General features: G+C 29.4%; 1 protein-coding gene across 1 annotated transcript; it reads left to right on the plus strand.

The window, feature by feature from the left end:
• The first annotated feature begins 20,999 nt into the window (after positions 1–20,999).
• On the plus strand, positions 21,000–24,548 carry LOC120081421 (probable receptor-like protein kinase At2g39360). Its single transcript, XM_039036269.1, has one exon. The coding sequence runs from the start codon at positions 21,884–21,886 to the stop codon at positions 24,332–24,334; it is 2,451 nt and encodes an 816-aa protein (XP_038892197.1). The 5' UTR covers positions 21,000–21,883; the 3' UTR covers positions 24,335–24,548.
• The last annotated feature ends 1,440 nt before the right edge of the window (positions 24,549–25,988 follow it).

The raw sequence follows: 25,988 nt of genomic DNA on the forward strand, positions 1-25,988 counted from the left end.
GTTATTGATTGTGTTGTATTCTATTTTGTCTTAATAATCCTAAATCCAATAAACTAACATCCAAGACTATCTTATGAGTCTTAAACAGTATGTGGAGACATACAAGGATCAATGTTCAAGATACAACCTAAAAGGTCTATAATATAGAGATAAGGTTGGGTACCTTATCCTGGTGATATTATGGATACAATCCACTTTGTATTTGATACAAACGCAATGATCTAACGTGTTCTTGTAAGTGACATGCAAGAGGGGGTATCTTATGCAATGAGTTTGCATATGGCCGAACCACAAAATAGTAAGCGCTAGATGTAACACCGTTGACTAGTTAGGTTTCTATTTCAATAGGATGATCTAGGCAACTTAGTCTTAATCCTGAGTGTATTATGAACTTCTATTCATGAGGGATTGTCATTTGATTTGCATAGGTGAGAGTGCCCAGTTTGTTGACTCAATAAACCTACCATTTTGGGATAAGACGGAGTGGGGAGCTAGGAACATAATAATACAAGATGGAATTTACTTTTTCCCGCCTTAAGGGTAACTAGATGAGTGTTCTCTTAAGTGGTATCTCTGGGACTTGAACAAATGGCCCTACCTTTTGACTGGCTCGAGAGGAGTTTCTATTTAATGGTTGAACCATAAATAGGTTGTTCATTAGAAGAGCACTGATACTTAAGGATACATCACTAATGTGAGTAAATTTTAATTAAATAATTAACTCTATCACTAAATTGTTTAATATGGTTAGTTTTACATAACAATTTAAATTTAAAGATAAATTACTCAAATTTTGGTCTTAAAAAACTAATAACTTTTTTAGTAGAAAAAAATATGTATAAATCACATTATTCACATATATAATCTAAATTTAAATATTCAATTTAAATATATTAATTATCTTGACCAATGAATAATCAAACTTGAAATCTGAATGTAATATTTATATAATAATAATAATAATAACAACAAGATAACATTAAATAATTATACTAAAAAAATAAACAGAGTCTAATGGGACGAGGGCGATGGTGGGGACAAGGACGGGAAATTAGCTCACGATGAATTTTTTCCCCCCATTTTCCGCCTAATTGGGGAATCCTCGCCTCGTTCACATGGGAAAGAGGGCGTGGGGCTCCGTTTACATGGGAAAATTGGACATCTCTAGTGATAACTCGTAAATAATTATGATATATAGTGCAATTAATGATTATTAAAAAAAATAAAATCTTGAAATAATTAATATTAAATACAGTTTGAATTTGTTAAATTTTTTAATTATAAAATAATACAAAAATTTAATCTGAGAGAGAATGTAACACAAGTTTAAAATTGTCCAAAAAATATGCAAAATTCTAGTGATGAAATATAATTAAAGTTTAGGATATTTGTGAAATATTTCTTGTGAATTAGGTTATTCCTTTTAGTTTTCTAATTGTGTTGCTCATGTTTTGATTTCTCATGCTTGTAATCTTCGACATTTGGGTGTATGGCTTGAGGATCACCCTTCATCGTCAGCCTTTGCGCTTCACCATGATTCCCTGTATCTTTAATTTTCTATTCCTTTGAATTGATTGTACTAAAAAAAATTAAAATTTTAGGAATCTTAATACACCTTTATTAATTTAGAGAAAATTATAATACTTTCTCTATTTTTAATATTAATTTTATGATTAATGTTAGAAGTTTAGTCTTCATGGGTTGGGCTAGTTTGGTTTTGATGAACCCAACCCAACATGAGTTATTTAGGTTACTTAATCATAGAGATAACTACATATATAGCCTTTAGAGGATACCTACTTTTATACATATTTATAGTCACCATTTTTTCAGGGATTTTCACAAAAATTTAAGCACAATTACAATTTGACACTTCTATCAAATTTATCATTTAAACAAATAAAAAAATTTAATTAGGAAAATTTCCATTTCTTCTCTCCATTTGCAAGATTTTCAACCAAATATTTGGGGAAAACTCCATTTGAACAATTTGGGAGCAAAAATGGTTCACCATGATTTTTTAAACTCAGATAAAACACTTTTTTTTAGAGATAAAATAACCTAATTCAACTAATATCTTATATATATTAAGGATAAGAAGTACGTAGTTTGAATTCTCTTAGATGTGTTTGGGACAAAATTTATCCTAAGACTATAATAATCACCTCTTACTACATTAAATACTATTTTGTATTCCTCAATTAGCTCCAATCAACACTATTTCAAAACTCTCATTTGCTATAGTATTTATTATTGCTACAGGTTTGGTATGTTTTGGTGTAAATAAATGAGTTAGTAGTTGCAAGTTTGTTTTACTTGGGGATTTTCATTAGTTGGCTGAAGAAGACACTTTGACTAGCATTTATGTATATGATTGTGCATATATACAGTAATAAGCACGTAACCTATATGAGCAATTAGACTCATTTGATATGTAACAAGTTTTTAAAAACTATATATATATTTTTTCAGTTTTTTGAAACTTAACTTAAAGTTTAAAAGCATTTGTCAATAGTTCATTTATAAGGACAACAACCCTCAAACTATCTCCACAATGATATGATATTATCAACTTCGGACATAAATCCTCATAGCTTTGTTTTTTGTTTCACCCCAAAAAGTTTCATATCAATGGAGATAGTCATTCTCACTTATATACCCATGATTCTCCTTTTATCTAACCAATATGGGACTTTGGTCACAATCCCAACATTCATAATTGGAAAAACAACATATATAAAGTAGTGTTTATAAGTCATAGTTTTTAAAAGTAAAAACTAAAAATCAAGATCTCGTTTCGTAACTTTTTTTTATAGCTAATTTTTGAATACTAGAGGGCATTTGGAGCAAAGATTTGGTTATCATAGTCCTAGGTTATAATAGTTTGTATTTAGGGTTTAGATTATTTTAGTTTGGGTTATAACAATTTATGTGTTTGATGTAAACTATTTTAATTTGAAAAGAAAATAGTAAACATTGTAACAAGGAATAAAAAAAATGATGAATGTTGTAACACCTTGGAAGTTTTCTTGTAAATATTTATTATTTATGTTGGATTTGTTTGGAAGAATTCGAATTTGGGATTTAAATAATTGGCTAAATTAATTTTTAATTTATTTATTTTGAATTAATTGGGATTCGATTTAGCTTATGTTAAATTGAAATATTTTATAAAGATTATTCGATTTGTTTGTGAGGATGAAAGATTTAAATTTAGCTTGGAAGAGAATTTTGGAAAGGATTTAAAAGATTGGATTTCAATTTATTTGGATTGAATTTAAGTAGAGATTTTGGATTTAAAGGAAATTTGGAAATTTAAGGGTGAGATATAAATTTAAAATTTAGATTTTGGATCTAATAAAAGAAATTGGAAAATTTTGGAAATTGTAGGAGGGAAAAGGAAAATAAGGACTTAGAATTTATATATATATATATATATATATATATAATATATATATATATATATATATTATATAATATATATATATATATATATATATATTTTCTCCGTTATTTTTCCTTCTTTTTTAAAAAAAATATAATTTTAAATCACTAATATGAGTAAACTTTAATTAAATAATTAACTTTATCGCTAAAATGTTTATATTATAATTAGTTTTATATGACATTTGAATTTAAAGATAAATTATTCAAATTTTGCCTAAAAAAATAATTATTTGTTTTAATAAGAAATAAATATATAAATCAAATTATTATATATATAATCTAAATTTAAATATTCAATTTAAACATATTCATTATCTTTACCAATAATAATCAAATTTGAAATTTAATGTAATATTTATAAATAATAATAATAACATAACATTAGATAACTATACTAAATAAATAAGTAAAAGTTAATCGGGACGGAGATGGGTAACGGGGCGGGTCGGGGTCGGGGAATACATTCCCCGTCCCTATCCCCGTTTAGCTCACATAATTTTTTTCCCCCACTCCCTCCCTCATTTCCCACCTAATCGGGGAATCTCCGCCCCATTCGGGGCGGAGCCTCGTGAGGGTCCCGTCCCCATGGAGAAATTGGACATCTCTACGGTTCACCATTGGGGTGCCCTCGTTGTTGCATGGGTTGCCACCACTCAGATCGACGTCGTTCGCATCCTCAAGCCGCCAATGCCAGATCTGGTCTAGTCTCCGTCTAGCAACCAAATCTACGCCCAGTCGTTTGGATTTGTATTACTCGACGCTACCACACATTGATTAGGACCCTGTCGATCAGTCCAAGGCCACTAACCTTGTTCCATTGCTGGATTTGGTCAGATTTGTTGGTTCAAGATAAGTGTTTGGGTAAGATCTAATTGATTTTGACGGGTATCTTGAGGATTTTTTTTATGCCCACTAACTATTGGTCCCAATCTATCGATGCCCATATTTTTTTTTGATGTTAGGTTGCTATTTTAGGACGTTTTTGAGCCGCTGACCAGCCACGTTGAGGATCAAATTTTGGGAATTTGGGGGAGTTATTGGGTAAGTTTTAGGTGTTTCAATAAAATTTTTGGGATTCTTGGTACAAATCTTGAATACCCACAAAGTTGTGGGTTGAGTGTTAGTTTTAATTTTTTATTGGGAGGTTTAAAGTGTTGTCTATTGGAATTAAAAACTTATGGGGTCAATTCGTGTTTGGGTTGATAACTTTGGAAGTGGATCCTAAGTTTGGAATTTAATTCGATTGTGGTTTTGATAGGGACTTGAAAGGAAGATTATTTCGCTTGTTTTTTTTATTTATTTAAATTGAGGTAAGTGACTTTCTACTGATTTGCCTTCGAACCAGTCGTCCCTATCATTTAGACTATTTACTTAAGACTACTTGGACTGTTTCTTGAGACTGTTAAGACTGATTTGAAAGATTACTCTAGACTGTTTGGACTAATAAATTATGACTTATTAAACTGCATGATTTAATGGCATTAACTGATTGGATTGGACTGTTTTGACCATGTTGAATGTCAACATTTACCCCTAAGATAAACGACTGTAAAATATAATACAGGAATTATATGAAAACTGATTCATGCTAAGTTATAGGGTTTTTGTTAGTTTTTCTTATCTAAGCAGGTGTACACATTTGACTATATATGTGCACATTTATGACTGAATGTGGACCTTTGGGTTACATACTATGATGATGCATGTTTCTTTGGGTTCATGTTTATAACTAACTCGTGTAACTTCACGTTACATACTACGACTGATGCATGTTTCTTCGAGTTTATGTTTACGATCAATTTGTATACCTTCAGGTTATACATTATGATTGATGCGCGTTCCTTCGGGTTCACGTTTATGACTGATAGGTTACCCCTTTGGGATTATTACGACTGAAGTGATATGGGTGAACACCGGTGCCTAGATAAACTAGCTAACATGTAACCTAGAGGACCTAGTAGCGGGTCACTTACTATAGTTGTACTCATCTTTTTTTTTTTCATGTTTTTCAAGCAACAACAAGAACGGACTGGCAAGGAACAAAAGGGACCCGAGACAGAGCCATACGGGGACGATAGAAAACGCCTCCGCATAGTTCATGTTTTGTTTCATATACTTTAGTCAGATGTCTTATCTTTATTTTATCAGAGTTTGACATTTTTTTTTTTATGAACTGGTTTTTTTATTATTATTACTATTTTGATTTTTCTTTATAAACGTTTTATTTGGGATTCCAACTAAATGTTTTGGTTATCAGATTTATTATTAAATTAATATTTCAGTTTAGAATGGTTGTTTATGATTTTGTGTTGGGTTTTATGTCCTAAAACTTGTGGTTTGTAAACAATAAACTTATTATGTTAATCAATATAGATGTTATTGAAGTTAGATTCAATAAAATTATTATTGAATGCATGAATTGCTCGTTTCGTTTTAGAAATAACCTAAATCCAATAAACTAAGATCCATGACTATTACATGAGTACTTGTCCTTTATGTAGAGACATAAGAGTGGATCAAGTTCGAGTAAATAGCCAAAATGGTCTATAGTATACAGATAAGGTTGGATACCTTATTCTGGGGACACTATCGGATGCGGCCCACTTTGTAGATTTACAATTATTGTAAAGTGCTACAACAAAGTGATCCTGATTCGTTTATGTGGAGATATGCAAGTGGGGGCGTTTTATGCAAAGAGTTTGTATAAGGTTGGACCAAGAAATAAGTCACTTTTACTTTATGACGTTGTTTACTGTTTAAGATTGACTATTTCAAAGCGATGACCTAGGTAACTTGACCTTAATCCTGAGCTAACTATAAACTCCTATTTATTTGGGATTATCCTTAGATTTTCATAGGTGAGGGTGGCTCAATAGCACCAACTCAATAAGCCTCCCATTTCAGGGGTAAATAGTTGGGGACATAGGGTGCAAGATGGAATTCACTCCTACCCACTTTTAGGGACAGTAGAAAGGTTGTTCCCTTAAGTCTTGACTTCGGGTCTTGAACAAGGGGACCCACTCTCTCATTGGTCCGAGAGGGACTCAGTTTAGTGATTGGATCACAAACCAATTGTTCATTAGAGGATCAATAGGAGTTATATTTTAGTTTTTAAATTACAAAAAGTAAAAAAAAAAAAAAAATTGTTGTAAAATTAAGTGGAAAAACTAGGCAAAAGGAGAACAAGGACATCTAAGGAACAAAATGTAATCTCGGGGGTAAAACAACTTATGACCCAGCCGTTATTACGAATAACCTGTGAAGGGTTGACTTACTGATTATGATTATATTAAGTGGACACAAATATATCTACAATGAAAGGAGTGCAACTACTGGGGTTTTAGTGGAGTTACCTGATAGTTAACGAATGTTGGTTAATTCGGGCTAAAGATCATAGCTGGTTAATATCAGATTGTTGGAACCCAAGATTTGTAGGTCCATTAGGTCCCCTACTTGTTCACAAACAGATTAAACCTTATAATAGCGTGATGAGATAATTTGAAATGTTCAAATTCAAATTGAGGAAATTATTAATTATATACAATATAATTACACGTTTAATTGATGAAATTAAACGAAATTGGATAATTTGATAATATTTAAATTTGATTTCAATATTAATTGCATGAATAGAGATTGATCATGGAATTGGTGCTTTAATAATTTAATATTGGATATTAAACTATTTTAATTAATTAATTAAATTTTATTTAAAATTAATTATTTGAATGAGTTTTGTTTAAAATTGAAAATTGAATTTTATGAAAATTAAAAAAATAATATCAGTTTTGTTTTAATTCAAATTTTAGAAATTTAATTTTAAAAATTGAAATTTTGATTTTGAAATAAAAATGATTCAATTTCATCGTAGTGTGATTTTCCATCTTTAAACACTCATTTTCCATTCAAATTGAGTGGTATTGGTGTCACCTCTTCATGCAATATAGTTGCATGAACGTGTTGAATAAATACAAGGATTATTCAGCTGAGATGGGTGGGAGAGGCAATGTAATTTTTTGCTTAAAAATTCAATTGAAGAAGGGTTATTCAATTTCGGCAGAAAATAAACTCTCCCCACCAAAATTCCCTTGAGGACAACTCATTTTAGGTTCCATCACCTAACTTAAGGTCCAAGAGAATAGTTTAGAAGATCAAATGGTGGTCTACTACACTTTTGGAATCAAGATTGAAGCTGAATTTGTGGATTGGAGAAGGTCTTCATCAAATCTTAATTTTTTTCTTATGAACATGCTTTCTTAATTGCTAAAATTGATGAATTAGAGTGTCTAATAATTTTGTTTGCTTCCGCTAATTGCATGCTAACTCCAATATTTCACTAAATTTACGTTATGATGGTCAAAATGTTTGAATGAGAATGTGCAATGCCTTTGTCTGAGTACTCGAAAATTTAGGTCGTTACAAATTTAAGACAATAAAAACTATAGTAAATGAGAGTTTTAAAATAGCGTTGACGGTACCCAATTGGGGTATAAAATAGTATTTACTGTAGCAAGATGTGGTTATTATAATTTTATGATAATCTTTGTCCCAAACACACCCTAAGTTTATAAACACTCATTATACATCTAAATTTTTTGCATGTTATCTACTTTTTACCAAGATTTTCAAAGACTAAGCCAAATTTTGAAAACTAAAAAAAAAATTATTTCCAAAAACTTGGAATTTGGCTAAGAATTCATCTTTTGTACTTACGAAATATGAAACCATTGTAAGGACATATTTGGGAGTGATGCTAAACTGGTTAAAATTATTTTTGTCGTTTTCAAAATCACTATGAAACGTATTTTTAATCTTTTAAAATCGATTTTGATAATATGAAATTGCATTTAAAAGTATAAAATTTAATTATTTTTTTTTTTAAAGTGTGTTTTTTATTGATTTTTAAAAAGTGAATTTGACCATTTTAAAACTACTTCCAAACATCTACTAAAAAATCGAGAGGAAATAAGTTTAATTTTTAAAAATTAAAAAAAAATGAAATGGTTACTAAACGGATTCGAAATGATTATCAAATCATGGTTAAACTTTTAATTTGTACTATTAAAGTATTCATTTTATTAATTACTTAAATGATAGATAAAATATACTAATTGAATATTTGATTCATTAAGCACGGCAACACGACTCAATGCCATGAGGGTAAACCCAGCATGTCTATCTTTTTATTATTTCATTTGCTTTCATTTATCTGTCTGATCTACTTTTTTGGTTTGATCATAACTCTGTAGTTCTATCAATTCTTTTCATCGATATTTATAATTGTTGTTACCAAATTTTAGAGAGAAGATTGACAACGTGATCTAAAAAATCTACACATTAGTGTGACGTTACAGGCTCCAATATTTTAATCATAAAATTGTGTAATTGTGTAGCAAGTAGAGAGTTTGAGTATTAAATAGACTTACTTCCTTTATAGTCATCGTAATGTATTTATAGTAAAATTCTAGTCTAAGATGTCCATCTATGAATTTATGAGTCATATTAAGTTAAGTCCTAAGCTAAATAGGTTATGGCATGCATTTAGTATGTCCTGTTTATCAAATTTTGAAGCTTAGCCTCAACCTCATCCTTAGCCGAGGCCGAGGAGGATAGTTTAGACTCTTTGTCCAAACTATCCTCTTCCTAAGACCCAAGTAGCTAGGTCGTGTACTATGCTCCATTCACCAAACGAGGTCAAGGCCTACTGGGCTACTTTGGCTCAAAGCCAAATTAGTCCTTTTCTTTAAGTCTATCTAATTTTCTTGACCCAGTTGTTTGTATGTTTACTATCATTTTTTGCTCCGGTAACTTCTTCTTCGTTATATAAGCTTCTATTTTTTAGTCCAAAAAATCACCTAGGACAATAATAATTAATAATATTAGCGATTTATTAAATTTAAAGTTCCCATGGGAAATTGAATAACATAATGTAATCATAAAAATTCAATATCTTAATTCATAATTTAGCCTTACATATATAAAAGGTGGAACTATCCTTTTTTTAATAATAAAAAAAATCAACCTCGTGTGAGGCACGAGACAAATTGACATTTGACTTTTGGTTGAAAGCTACAAATTGGCTATTATTATCATAATTTATCTAATTGAGTTTAGCAAACAAACAGCTATCTTTTTCCTGCCTTTCACGATCATTTTCAATCTTAATTTAAAATATCAGTTGTGTTGTTAAGACTTTCGTCACTAATTTGACCACTAGCACATAATTATACATATAACTTTTGTTTTATTATATCTCTTCTATTATTTATATACATTAGTATTAAATAAAATTGTATGTGTCATGTGAAAATTTAAATGATAAATTTGATAACTAATCTATCATAGTATTCATAATTTTATAATAATTAACATAATTTTGATAAATTAGCTTGGTTTTGATTTTACATTTGGAACTAACACCAACATAGTTTTCTTTTAGTATAATTGGAATAGAGAAATTTGAACTATAAATCTTTTGGTCGCTAACACATTTGTATACTAGTTGAACTATGTTCGCGGCCTTAACAACATGAACATTGTTCAACGGCTATAATAATTTATGCAATAATCTTTTATTCCAAAATAATAATAAATTTTTATTGTAATTGAAATCTTGGTTATCTAACATATGAAGAACTTGTTACACAAGATATTACAGCATTTCCAGAAACATCATAAATAAATGAAGAAAATTAAAGAACCACAACAAAACACAAAGTTTAGTAACCCAGTTCGATATAATACCACCTACATCTGGGGAGCCTGTGTGCCTGTGGAAAGATATTTTCACTAATAGAAAGTTAAACAACTACAACGATGTACTTATCTGTAAATAGACCGCAATTACAGTGATACTTGAATAACCCAACTTAGAGAACGATCACTCAGACTTCCCCTAAGTGTGAGACTCCCTCTCAATGAAATATAGGCTCCCCCTAAGTGTGAGATCCTCTCATCTTCGATATACTTAAGAGTATGTTGGATTATATTTTCAAGTGTTTAATTTAAAAAATAAGTCATTTTAGAAAAAAATTGAGTGTTTGACAACCACTCAAAATAGTTTTTCAAGTGTATTTTAATCAATTTTTGTCAAAAATGTTTAAATAAAAATGAGTTTTTTGAAAAACACTTTTTTCTTAAGTCAATCCAAACGGGCCCTTAGGCTCCCCCTAATTATAAGAATATTAGTTAATGACTACTTAAGTTCTCCCTGAGTGTGAGACTCCTTCTCAAACCTAATCTTTCCACCTTCTTGTGAATGCACCTTCACTTGAAGAACTTAGGCTCTCCTTAAATTTGAAAACTCATTCACGAGTAATGATGTCTTAGGCTCCCCCTAAGGTAGACAATCCTTGCTCGAATGTTGAAGTCTTAGACTCTCCCTAAGACCGAGACAATCTTCTTTTAGCAAAAGCTTCAATGATGAATTACAACAACTACTTCAAGATCAATAATAATTCAGAATCGAAGTTATAACATTCAACCACCACAAAATCAAAAGGTCTCCACATAACGATGTAAAAGTGACAACCCTAAAAAGAACACAACTTGCTCTTAAATATGCACAACGGAAAATAGGAAAATAACCCAATTTAAATTTTGCAAAGCTTAAACAAGGAAAGCATCTAGAAAAAATAACTTTACAGACTTTTTCAAATTAGAAAAATATAAATTATAGAGTGTGACATCTTCTGTGACAACTTCTGTGACATCATTTAAGCAATCCAAGAAACAAACTCCAGCAACCTTAAACAAATATATAGCCAATTCCAAAGATCTAATAAACTCCCGCCGTTGTTATTATTATTTTAAATCAGAACAACCACGATAGAAACTCAACAAATTAAACACTAAAGAGACAACCAAGAAAACAACTCAAAGGACAAAAGCCAAACAATCCACCAAATATCTAACAGTAACTGATTCAACCCTCGTAAAAACAAGCTCATTTTTCTATTGCTTCATTTTATTGTCATTGTAAATAAATTAGTTTGGGATGTGGCTTTCTGATCGATTGAGTTTATTGTTTTCTACCACATTGTCAATCAAATAGGTCCATGAGTAAATTTTTAAATAGTGTAAACTAAAGCGTTTTTTCCCTTTTCTTTTATTAAGACCGACTGTTGGAATGAGTATTGAATCTTTGATTTTAAGGAGAGAGTGCATATCAATTATTATTGAGTTAAGTTCACCTTGCCAATATAAAATGTTATAAACTAACCAAAAATACTTTAATTAAAAAAAATGATATTTAAAGACTATTTTCAAATAGTAAAATGAGCTAACTTGTTTATAAATATAACAAAATTTCATTGCAGTGATAGCAATACAATTTTACTATATTGAAAAATATTTCAGTTTTGTTAATTTAGAATTATTACCCTATTTAAAATGGTATTATCAAAATTATTTTTAATTCATACTTTTTTTTACCACAAATATTCCTCTATAAACTGATTTCTATTGTTACATTTTTAATATTTGTATCTATTATATAACTTTTAAATGAGAGAGTTAGAAAGATGGTTTTCATTCTTGGAAAAGAAAATGAGAGAAATATAAGAAAAATATGAGAAAGTAGAGAGGAGAAGATTAAATATCTTATTTTTGTTGTTGTATATTTGAGAGTCACGAGAAGGGTATCTATACTTGAATTTTAGCCGTAGAAATTTAATATATAATTAATGAAATGTGTTTAAACCTTTTTTCAAATAAACAAACTAAGAATATTTTCATTTCTTTTTAATATTAAGAAAAACAAAAAGATGAGCGTTTTTTTGCATTGCAAAGCTTTGAATTCAATTCAATATTCTAGATGAGTTGTTGTATCTTAAACAGGACAAATCTAAGTATATTTGGTGGATCAACATTTGATATAAAGAAATACAATACACATTTGTAAAAAAAATTTAAATCTCTTAAAAATGGTGAGATATTAATATCTTAACCTAATTGTTTTCGTGTTCGTTTCTCAATATTTATTATTTTTATTTTTATTTTTTGGTTATCTGTAACTCCCAACCAATTTGATATTATGACATTGAAATTATATACTCAATTCTACATGAGTAAAAAGATACATGAAGTCAACTAAGTTTTATTTCAAGTGGCCCCGATATTAACACATTTTTCCAATTAAAGTAAATGCACACTTAACTCATGTGTGATTTTGACATTACCATGAGAAAATTCTCATTCATGCAAACAAAGACCACAAATTTAAAACAAAAAACAAAAAACAAAAAACAAAATAAATAAAATAAAATAAACTGGTTTTTGTGAAATGTGAGCTGCCGTCGGACTGGGAACGTTGAAAGCATTTTGGTCTTCATTCTGCCTTCGATGCCATATTATAATCAAACCCTATCGTTGAAAAATCATGTATTTGTTTAATTTTCAAGTGTATCGTTTAGATTATATAGTAATTTATTTTGAAAAGTTCTAAATATTTTCTAAATTAATAATGAATATAATTAAATTTATGTTACGTTACGAATCTAATCTCTAATCTTTTATATCTGTGTCAAATAGTTCTATGAACTTAAAAAATTTCGAAAACGGTTTTCGAGCTTTTAATTGTGTATTTAATTAATATATATTTAAAAATTAATGATTTTAAATATCTTTCAACTTTTAATTTTGTGTCTACGTAATTTCTAATATATTTAAAATTATTCTAAAATGAAAGATGAATTTTGGATCTAATTGGATATTGAATTTTTTTTTTTTTTGTCCAATTGGCTCGTGATTTTTTTAAGGTTAAAACTACTCTTTCGGTCGTTATACTTTGAAATTTGTTTAATTTTAGTTCATGTACTTTTAGTTGTTCAATTTTAGTCTATGTATTTTCAATAAATGTTAAATCTAGTCTCTCAAAGTTAACTTTTAACGAAATTGGATAAATAGTAATACAAATTTTCACACAAATAAATACAATATGGGAATATGTTTTCAAATTTTATAATTAAAATACTAAAGGATAACAAAAAAAAAAAATCAATAATAAACTAGCATTGAGGACTAAATTTATAATTTATCGAAAGTATATGGACTGAAATTGGACAATTGAAAATATAAGATTAAAATTGAACCAACTTCAAAATATATGAATCAAAGTGGTATTTTAATTTTTTTTTTTTAAATAAAAAAGACTAAATATGTCACGACCTATTAGATAGAAACTAAAAATAAAGGAAATTATTAGATACAAAGTTAATTTATTGGATAAAATGACGTATTAGACATAAAATTGAATGTGGAAGCTTTATTTGAAATAGGCGACACCTTTTATAACGTGTATAATCTTTGAGGGTTAGTGATGTCTACAATTTTTTTATTGTTAAAATTCTAAAATTATCCATAAACTTTTAGGGGCGTCTATTTTGGTATTTAAGTGTTTTCAAAATTACCATTTCGCTTCTTTGAATTTTCTTAACAAATAATTAATATGACTTATAAGTATGTGATATATACGTATTAGAGTCTCATAAGTTAGATTGAGAAAAATATTGAATAAACAAATGTTAGGTAAAAAAAACAAAATTGATTATCAAAATAGTTTTTTTTTTCAAAGTTTAAAAACTAAAATAAAATATAATGCGAGTATAGAATTCAAAATGTTACACTTTTACCTTTGAATTTTGAGTTCAGTTTCTATTTAATCATTAGATTTCTAAATGTTATATTTTTATCATTGAGTTTTGAGTATATCATTCCTTCGATCTTTAGCTAAGCTTCAATATTTTATACTTTAATTCTCAAGTTTTTGCTAATGCTTGCTTTTAGTCTTTAACATAAACATCTAGTTAATTAATTTAAATAATTATGGTGTGAAATTTTTTGATTGATTTTATCAATGATAAAAAAAAAAGCAAAAAATAATTAAGAAACATTGATATGAATGATAGAAAGTGAGCATTTAATGAAAAATCAATGATAAAGTGTAAATATAAAAGCATAGAGACTAAATGGAAACATTATTCAAAACTCAATAATAAAATTATGATAAAAACATAAAGATTAAATTAAAACTAGACTCAAAATTTAGATACCATAATACTTTTTTCGTATTATTAAAAATAAGTATTTTTAGAGTTTGAAAGCAAAATAAAAATAATTTAAATAATAAAAAGGATATTTAAACATTAATGGGGTGTTTGGGGCCCAACTTGAGGCGGGTTGAACGAGCTATAATAGCCCACTAAGGGTTTGTGGTGCGTGTGTAAAATAATAGGGAGTAAGGGTAACTTTAACCCTCGATTTGTTAAAAATAAAACTATTTATAACTCAACGGTAAAAATATAAACTTTCCTTGTCTCTAATGTTTTCAGTGACTCCACCCACTGACTACTGACTCCGATGATCAAACTCTTAAAAGACCAACTCCAATTACTACTTTTGATAACCAATTTCGACGATCACTTTACCGACCAACTCATCAAAGATCACCTCCAACCACTCGGGTGGCAAACTCCAATGACTACCTCTGATGGCCAATTCAACAATCTTCTCTCACCGATCACCTATGCGACCAACTTTGGTAGCGGCCAACTCTAGACCTCTTCCGACCCCAATTTCAACGATAACCACCTTCAAGGACTAGCTCCAACGACTCCTGTTCAGGACCAACTCTAACGATTGTTGGGGAAATGATATATAATTGAATACACAAGTAAACTAATTACACCTTAACTACAAATAGTTCATTCAATGTATACTATTCAACCTCAAACGTGAGTCAGATGATATAATAAGGCTTAGATATGGAATAATCAAATATTTAAAAAACCTCAAAACCTTTGAAGTTTCAAAACATAGTCGAGGCACGCTTCTGATAGGCGTTGTCCTAAAGACAATTATTTACTTTGGATGGGCTGCAAGTAGACTACGATGATTGACTTAGCGTGATACAAAAATTAACTCCAATAGAACTGCAATCTCGAACTACTCGGATCTGGCAGAACTCTTGGACACTTGCTCTCAACTCAACTCAAGTCAAATAAAGAAATAAAGAAATGAGAGAACTCTTCAATTTGAAGTACGATGCTATAAATGAATAACTAAGTTGCTATTTATAGACCAGTAACTTAGTAACTCTCCAAAATACAAAATAAAACCAAATAAATATTAAATTGAAACATTTTTCAAATTTAACTCAGTTTAGTTGTTACTTGATCAGAATCAAATATAAACTCGTTCAAATTGAAGAAACTACAAATTTAACTTTCATACATGTTAAACTTATACATGAAACATCATCTTAATTTAAAGTTTCAATCCAATATGAAAGTTTCTAAACAATTAATTTAATCTATACAATTAAATCAATTTATATGTTTCGATTATTTCCAAAAGTTTCACTTTCTTTCACTATAAATATCCAACAATGAGCACCTCTGACGAACGTCTATGCGACCAACTACAACGATCACTCTGGCGACGAGTTCATAGTGTCCAATAATCTTCTTTTTTTTTTTTTAGTAATTTGACATCAATAAAAACACTTTGAGTATAGCAAATCAAATAAACTTGGTGGACCCAAAAAACCTAAGGACCATTTTGAAACATTTGGCGACGAGTTTATATTGTGTAACGTTTTGAAGCATAGGACCAAATGGAAACTATACCCAAAATATATTTATTTCCTTTCTCTTTCATACTTTTTTTTTTTTTTTTTTTTTTTTTTGGCAATTTAGTTCTTTAAAAAATGAAATTAAATAAATTATAGGAAAAATTACAAAAATCACTCTAAGTATACCGAAAATTGCGGTTATGCTTTCAAACTTTCAATTATAGAAATTGAGTCCTTAAACTTATATAATTGTAATATTTTGACCATCAAACTTATGTATTGATAGAAATTGGACTTCCAAACATTCAGTGGTAAAAATTAAATCATCAAACGTATATATTATAACTGTTAAAACTGGGTGCCAAAACGAATATAACTAAGTGACATATAAGTGTGTGAGGACGTATAAAAAATGAAGCGAAATGATTATTTTTAGTTTTGGGGTTCAATTTCAATAATTGAATAAGTTTGAGTGTCCTAAAATTTTTTTATCTCTTGATCACGGATATATACTTTAATTAGTTTATATATGCACATATGAATAAATAAGTTCAATTAATTTATGTGATTGACAAAATATGATATGTCACATACAATTACTTGTATAATAAAAAAAACAGTAGAAAAAATCAAAACTCATACTAAAATAATTTGCACATCAAACATGGGCTATTATAATCCATGCTAAAATAATCTAGATTTCAAACACATATTATTATAATTGATACTAAAATATTTTATACGTCAAACATTAACTACTATAATCCACAAACTATTATAACTCAGATGTAATAACAGCAAATTGCAACAAATTCATGGCCCAAACAACCCTTATACGAAAATTGTAACTTAATTAAAATGCAATTAAAACAATCCTAGTACAAAAATTGTAACTTGATTAAAACGCAATTAAAATGGGGAATAAGTAAGAAAAAAAAAAAAAAACAATGACATTGTGATAGGTGACACTTGGAAAGGTGTATGTTGGAATATTTTCATTTGAAAATAAACAAATAATAAATTACAAAGTTTTAAAAAATAAATAATAAATAAATTTGAAAAAATCTTCCTTCCGTATCAAACCATCAATCAAGCACAATGCCGCGGCCAGTGGCTTTAGCAAAAACGCGCTATTTCGCAATTCTGACACTGACAACTTCTCTTACTTTTTTAATAATTAATAATAACAATAATATCTGTTATTTCTTTTTTCTTTTCTTTTCTTTTAAAAAAAATTCAATAATATTTATATAAACTTTTAGACCTATGAGTTACAATTTAAAAATTGAATTAAGATAATGTTTACGCACCCACAAGGATAATTTAGTCTAATCGTAATAAAAACAAATAGTAATTGAATCAATTACTTTGATGATGTTTAATACAAATAGGTTGTCGTAATTAAAAGAATAGAGTATTATCAAGATATCTTTATTATATTTCGAATTAATTAAAGGGATTTCAAAAAAAAAATAATAAGGAAAATGATTTACACAAAATAATAAAATTTAATATTCTTTGATATATACGCTGATAGAAGTCTATCAATTATAGAAGTTGATAAAAGTCTATCATGAAAATATGTGATGACACTGTTAGAAGTCTATATGTGTTTTTTTATTCTTTTTTTAAATAGTTTGACATTTTTTCTATCTATGAAATTTTTCCTTAATTAAAACATAGTAGTTATATGTACATGTACTATCAACTTCAGAGTTTGGGGTTGGATTTCTCCATCTCACATATGGTAAAACAAAAAAAAAAAAACTTTTTTTTGTTATTATTTACTTATTCAAAATTTTATATTTAAATTAAAAGTAAATGTATAATTTTAAAAACTGAATGGGTAAAAGGAACAAAATGTTAACTTTTAATTATGAATATTGATATCGATTTAGATCATTGATGGATTTGAATCTCTAAAAAAAAATAATAATAATAAAATAAAAGTGGAAAAATCTGCTACTTTTTTTTATCGTGGATATTAATATCGATATAGATTATGGATATAAATTATTGACATTTGTATGAGTACGAATCTAGAGATAAATGTTAGATAATGGATAGTCGACGAGATTTTGTAGGTCTTACGTAATAATCATTGAGAATGAGATGATTGAATTTTTTGGGTGTATAAGATTATCTTGTATATGATTATAAACTTTGTAGAGCGAGGCACACAATTGATTCTCACGGTAAAGTGCAGTAAACGTAACTAATGCCCACATTTTTTATTATCACTGACTAATTACATTTATCAATGCGTAAATATGATCTAAAATAATACTTTTTTTTGTTAATTATCATTCAAATAAAAATTAATCTATAATATAGAAGTACATGTAACATAAGATGTAGATTTAAATTATACATTTGAGTTTTTTAAATGCTTCAATCATACATTTAAAATGTAAAAGGTGAGTTTAACTCATATGACATAGAGTGTGTTAATAACCAAGAGAGTTATAGTTCCAATTAGGGGTGTTCAAAAAATCTGATGACAAAAAAAAAAAACCGATCAATCCAACCCAATCCATGCGATTTGGGTTGGGTTATCAAGTCATTTGGGTTGGGTTGGGTTGGGTTCGAATAAATGAAAATTTTATGGGTTGGGTTGGTTCATCGGTTCATCTAATATAACCCAAACCAATATGAATTTATTATTAACTTTAAAATATATTTTTTTATTACTTATAACACAATTATTTATACATATATTGATTTTAATTTTATTTAATTCCAAATTTTTTTGAATAATTTGTCCTTCAACAATTTTAAAAAGTATTTTCTTTACACTTTAGAAAAAAAAATCACTATATAAATTAAAATTGAGTTGTTAATCTTAATTCAATATATGAAAATAATTAAATTAGATTTTTACATATTTACATTGTACTTAGTTTTAAAACAAAATTTTAAATAAATGACCCGATTAACGTGAACCAATCCAACCCAAATATTTCATGGTTGAGTTGAGTTGGATTCATTTTTTTAATAAGGATTATTTAGGTTGAAAAAATCTACAACTTTAGTCTAAAAAGTCTTTCAACCAAACCCAATCCAACCCATGAACACTTCCTATCATTTTATTCCACATTGTACTAAAAAAAACTTATGCATTTAAAATAACATAATATAATTTGAAACTTGAGTAGAATAATGTTTCCCCCCTTACAATCAAAAGATTTGGAGGAATCAAAATCCTTGGGAGTAGATTGTAGATCAAATAAAAAAAAAAAAAAAACGAGAACGAAAAAATAAACAAACAAATAAATAGATGGAGCATATATTTCAAAATCAATTAATAATAGTTTTAAAAGAAAAACACTTTGTATCACTAAATTTTTATGAAAGTAACCTTTTAGTTTAGATTATAATATTATGTGTTTGAGGGATAAACTATTTTAGTTTGAGAAAAAAAATAGTAAACAATGTAATAAATAATAAAAAAATTAGTTCTTTTTAAATATAAAAAAGTATTTAAAAAAATTTATACTTTATGGCAAAAAGTTTCAAAAGTACAAACACTTTTTGAATTTTTTGCTATCAAATGTAAATATTTTTTAGATTTTTTCTAAAAAATGATGAATGTAAAATAGTAAAAATTGTAACAAATAGAATTTTTTTATTATATTTTTGCAGAGGTATTGTAATTAAAGTGTGTAATGGGAAATCGAACCTCTAATCTCAAGGTCGATAGTATAAACATTATGCGAATTGAGCTATATTCTTGTTGGCATCAATTTTATTTTTTATAAACTATAAAAACTAGATCATTAAATAATAAAAATTGACACTTAATTTTGAAGAGATTTTTTATGAAATTAGATAATTAAGAATAACCAAGTATTCAAACTAAATTGTTACGTATTAAAGTTTAGAGACCAAATGGTTATAAATTAAAATTACAAGAACTAAATTATTATCAACTCAGATTTATGACGCTTGATTGATAAGTTTTTTTTTAATCAAAATTAATGCTGGAACATGATGGGAGAATAGAAAGAGACAAATTAATCAAATAGGTCACAGATATAATGGAACCTAAGACCATTTTTATTTTATTTCTTATATTTGAGGATGAAAACTATTTCATTTAGAGGTCTATTATTTTCTTTTGTTATTCTCCTTAATTTCCCAATCTTGATTCTTTTCTACTCCAACTTTTTCAATGTTTGCTTTTCATAGTAAAAAAATGAACACTGCTGTACTTTCATTTTTTACTTTAGTTAGTTTTGATTCATATATTTTTAAAAAACGATTTTTTTTTTTTTAAAAAAAACCTTTACATTTAATAAACTAAAAAAATATATAAAGTCGAAGATTTGAACCTATGACTTCCATACTTATCTTAATAAATTGAGTTATGCATATATTGACAACCATTTTAGTTCATTCATATTAATTATCATATTTTTTTTTCTCTTGTCACAACTTTAGTACAACTCAATATTATACAAATATAAACTTCTTATAATGTAGTCACAATTATCCGTTGCGTATAAAATTTATATTAAAATCTTATAAACATATAAAACGAAAACTCACATCTTAAAGGTACAATGTCCATATGAATTTATTGTTAAAATGAGCATAAGTGAACTAGCATAGTGCTTGTATCATCAACTTTGAAGTCGGAAGTTTGATCCTTCTATCTTATACGTTGTAAAAAAAAAAAAGAAAACTACAAAAACTTTGTAGAGATATGTAGTCGATAATTAACAACATTTAACATTTAAAAGTAGTAGGATTAAAAGAAAAAATTTTAAGTGATAGACCTAAATATTGTGAAGGGATAAAATAATATTCAAACAAAAGAAAAAGAAAATGAATATAGACATTGATTATTTATTTATTTTGAGATAGATTATAGACGTTGATTGATTCTAAACAAAAGAAGAAAAGTAAAACCAAAATAGAAGTAATTATTATTATTATTTAAAAATAGAATTTCTTTAATTGTTTTGGCGGACAAAAATATTCCTTCATATCCTTTCCACTGTTCGCACCAACACGAAGCTTCTCCGCCATTTTCATACCTAACAATGGCAGTTCCACCAACTGTGGGCCTTCGAGTCCCTTCTCTTCGAGTCACAGATCGCCATAGCTGTCCTCCTCTTTCTATTCCATCGCGTTCTTCGTTCAAATTTCTTTGACCCCACTCTTGCTTATCCAATTCCAATCCTTCCATTTCCTTTTTGGCTTTTTCAGTCGTATTCTGTGAATTTGTCAAAACATAACGTGATGGGTTGTTTATTGTTTCGCTTTTTGCTGCTTTGAAATTGAATCAAACCAACTTTAATCTGTCTTTATCGCTCTGGCTTCTATGATTGCCTTCATTGACTTGAGTTTTTGGAGTTCTTGATTTGTATTAAGAGTGAGATGCTTCTGGGTTGCTTCTTAGTACTTGCTTTAGTGGCGCATGGTAACGGATTCCTTTTTGTGAACTGAGGTGATTCTTTTGCTTGTTCACTTCGTTTTTGTTTTTCTTCTGAGAATTGGCTTCTGGGATCTTGTTATATTTGGTAATTGGATTCGTTTCGTTTGGAGTTTTCTTGTTCCAATCTGATTTTTCGACTTCCATCTCTGAATTTGTTCGATCGAATTGAGTTTTATTCAGTGTTGATTGGTAATAAGAGTGAAATTGCTTCTGGGTTGTTTCTCGTTCTTGCTTTAATGGCGGACAATAACGGCTTCCTTCTGAGATGATTGATTCTTTCGCTCATTGATCACTTATTTTTCTTGGAATTTCCTTCTGTCTTCTCGGATTTGTTTGGTTTCAATCTGATTCTTTCAACTTCTTTTCTGTAGTCTGATCATCTTCTTTGTAAATCTCGAATTATTTTGTCTCTGAAAGCTGCCGCCATGAGAGCTTCAAATGCCAATTTTCTCATCTGGATTCTTTGTACTCTGTGTTTATCATCTTCTCTCTCATCAGAATTCACTCCTGATGATAATTATCTGTTTGATTGTGGATCATCCTCCAATAATACAGTGGGAGATCGTCTATTTCTGTCTGATGATTCCAACCCACATGGGAAATCTCTTTCCACTACAAGCAAAGTATCTAGTTCATCTGAATTAGACTTATTCTCACCTCTATTTAGAACTGCAAAAGTATTTGAATCAACTTCCCAATACAACTTCAAAATAAAGAAACAGGGTAGGCACTGGATCCGCCTCTACTTTTACCCTTTTGTCTCTGGGACCTTCAACTTAAGTTTAGCCAGATTCTCAGTTTCTGCTCAAAATATCACCCTTCTCAAAGAGTTTCAAATCAACATCGGTTGGGTAATCAAGGAGTATTCTCTGAATGTCACGTCCAGTAATCTTGGTCTTACATTTACTCCCATGGTGAATTCATTTGCCTTCATCAATGCCTTAGAAGTTGTTTCTGTTCCTAATGAACTGATTCCCTTTACTGTCTCCAGTGTTGAGAATGTTGAAAATAGTTTGGGGAACAGGGCATTGGAGACAGTTGCTAGAGTGAATATGGGCAATGAAACCGTGTCTCCAAAAGTGGATACTCTCTCACGCCTTTGGGTTGCAGATGGTCAATTTTTGGTGCATAATGATCAGGTGGTTGTTGGAAAGTTTGTGTCAAATCTCACAAAGGTGAATATGACAAAAGGTTCTGAAATTAAGGCTCCTCGTGCCGTGTATGGAACAGCAACTCTGTTAGGAGCTGATGCGGATGTGAATTCTAATGCCAATGTATCGTGGTCATTCAACGTCGATCCAGGATATGACTATCTGATTCGTTATCATTTCTGTGATATTATTGATCTTCCTCCTGGATCAATGGTCTTCAATGTTTATGTTAACTCATGGAAGGTTAAAGTTCATCTTGATCTTGATAATCTCACTTCATATATCCCAGGTGCACCCTATGTCCTGGACACCATAGCCAGTCCAATCGACAGCTCTAAGTTCAAAATAAGTGTTGGCCCTACCAGTTTTCATGATTATTCGACTGCCATTCTTAACGGGCTCGAGATCATGAAAATAAGTGATTCTCGGAGGAGCCTCGATGAACCCTCGTTTGGTTTAAACTCGAAGAAAGGTTCCAGTGTGAAAGTTGGTCTCATAGCAGGCTTGGTTGCTGGATTGCTTCTTATTGCTGTTTTGGCCACTCTTGTCATTGTGTTGTGCAGAAGAAGGAGATCAGCGCTTGTTCGTCACTTGAAGGAAGAGGAAAATTTTGGTCTGAATGGTAGAGAAAGCAACTATATCACTGGATCTGTTGCCTTTTCGAACTCAAAAATCGGTTATCGATATCCTCTTGCAGCTATTCAGGAAGCTACAGATCATTTTAGTGAAAGTTTAGCCATTGGCCTTGGTGGGTTTGGGAAAGTTTACAAAGGAATGTTGAGGGACAACACAGAAGTGGCAGTGAAAAGAGGGACTTCTAAATCCCAGCAAGGTCTTGTGGAGTTTCGAACGGAAATTGAGATGTTATCCCAGTTTCGCCACCGTCATTTAGTTTCTCTGATTGGGTACTGCGACGAGCAAAACGAGATGATCATAATTTATGAGTATATGGAAAAAGGGACGCTTAAGGACCATTTGTATGGATCAGAACTTCCAAGTTTAAGCTGGAAACAAAGACTTGATATTTGCATTGGCTCAGCTAGAGGACTTCACTATCTTCACACTGGCTCCACAAAGGCAATCATTCACAGAGATGTAAAAACTGCAAACATTCTTCTTGATCAAAACTACATGGCCAAAGTTGCAGACTTCGGACTCTCGAAGACTGGCCCCGAATTCGACAAGACTCATGTAAGTACAGCAGTGAAAGGAAGCTTTGGCTATCTCGATCCTGAGTATTTAACTACACAGCAACTGACCGAGAAATCAGACGTGTACTCTTTTGGGGTAGTTATGTTTGAAGTCCTTTGCGGTAGGCCTGTCATTGATCCATCTCTTCCAAGGGAAAAAGTGAATTTAATTGAATGGGTAATGAGGAGGAAGGACAAAGATCAACTGGAGGCGATTGTAGACGCTCGCATTATCGAGCAAATCAAGCTAGAATCTCTGAAAAAATATGTAGAGACAGCCGAGAAATGCTTGGCAGAATGTGGCATGGATCGCCCAACGATGGGAAACGTTCTATGGAATTTGGAGTGTGCACTCCAACTCCAAGGGGATGAAAAGTCTCCTCGTGGAAAGGAATCATCATCACAACCTGATCTTTCCAACCACTGGGAGGTGAGCGTATCGACGACTCAATTCAGCACAGGAAGCGCGGTCGATATCGCTGGTATTTCGATGAGTAAGGTATTTGCTCAAATGGTGAAGGAAGATATGAGATAGGCTACTCTCTTATTCTGGTATTCGAGAACACACGAATCATCAGTATATTTTGTATAAAAGTGAAAGAGTTCAATCCTGTTATCGTGCATCTCATATTGTTAGAGGTGTGCCTGTTGATTTATACATACTTTATATAAACATTGAAAAGATTGATTGTCCAAATTTCCTTATTAATGTTATGTAATTCTTTTGAAAAACAAAACAGTTGAAGAAATTCTATACCTGTTCGATAGCAAATAAGTTTATTTACTACTAATAACCTTTGTTTTCTTTATATGTGTTTGGTTTTTCTTTTCTAGACAAACCACACACAAGAAGAATTACAACTTAACCTCCTCATTATTTTAAGAGAAAGTCAAAATCACAATAGTATGAGTTACTTTGTTCTCCTCTCGAGGGATATGACAAAAAAGATAGATATTAAGAACCTTGTCCACAAAAAAGAAAAAAAAAAAAGTCAAGTAAGATACCTATTTATTTTGTCCAATTGTCTATTCTTTTTTTAAATATATTAAATCAAAACGATATTAATCTAATGCGTATACCATGTTATTATTTAGTTAATATAGCTCTATATCTAGAAATGTACTATGGTACTATAATTTATAGTTTGTTATTATTAAAGAACAATATGTCTAAACTTGAATAGAACGAGTGTATTTTTCCCTACTATAATTTTTTGGCAAATTGCAAAAAAATAAAAAAAAGTAACTTTGTAACAGTGTCATTTGTTTGAAAAATACTCACAATCTTTCAGGAGTGGTAATATTACCATTAAGCTTCCATAAATGTTTTAAAACTTTCATTAAAATATAAATCTTTTAGAATTTTGAATGAGAAAACAGGCATATGAAGGTGACCTAAAATGTTGTGGTTTGTGGTTGTTGGAGTCTTTATGAAAGGTTAAAAATAATATTACAATATGTATTTTTTAGGGACGAAGTTCAAGAGTTTTTTTTTGGGGGGGGGGGGAAATTTAGCAAAAAAAAAAAAATCATTAAACTCTACTTCATAATCTAGGAATGTTATAATTTTCTTAAAGAAGTTAGAAACTAATATAATTGTCAAAGGTTTACGTTTTAAAAAAAGAAAAAAGACTATCAAAGTTTTGGAGTTAATTTCAACATAAATTTAGTAGTTAGAGTATTAATAATCTGTTAAAAGGGGGGTTTTCTTTAAGAAATAGTTTGTTATAGGTTTAGATCTTCCTTCACAATTTTGTGAACAATTGTTATTAAACCTTGAACCCTAGTAGTTTAGCATAGAAGATTTAACAATACATCTTTGAAGTGGTGGCAAGTAAATTGTTCACTAAATTATGCTCATCCAAATTCACAATCTTCTTTCAAAAGAGAAAAAAAAACAAAATTCAAAATTTGTAATAAATTTATTATAATTTTAAATTTTGATTGAAAGAGACCAATTTTGCCTTGAGGAATTTGTTTTTTAGTACTCACATGGTACTGCTTGTGTTTTATAAGATTTCTCATTCTTAAATAATTATGATGAGGCAATTGAGAGTAGTATCTCTATTGTTATAATATAATAATTTTTCTATAGTGTTATAATATAATAATTTTTTCATATTTTTTTATTATGAATGATCTAAAAAAATTATCCCAAATTTCAAATGAGATTCGGTCCACTCTAAAAA

The sequence above is a fragment of the Benincasa hispida genome, chromosome 7 (genome assembly GCF_009727055.1).
Source record: "Benincasa hispida cultivar B227 chromosome 7, ASM972705v1, whole genome shotgun sequence".
NCBI lineage: Eukaryota > Viridiplantae > Streptophyta > Magnoliopsida > Cucurbitales > Cucurbitaceae > Benincasa > Benincasa hispida.

Coding starts and splice junctions, on each gene's coding strand:
- LOC120081421 (XM_039036269.1), top strand. CDS start 21,884: ATGAGAGCTTCAAATGCCAATTTTCTCATCTGGATTCTTTGTACTCTG.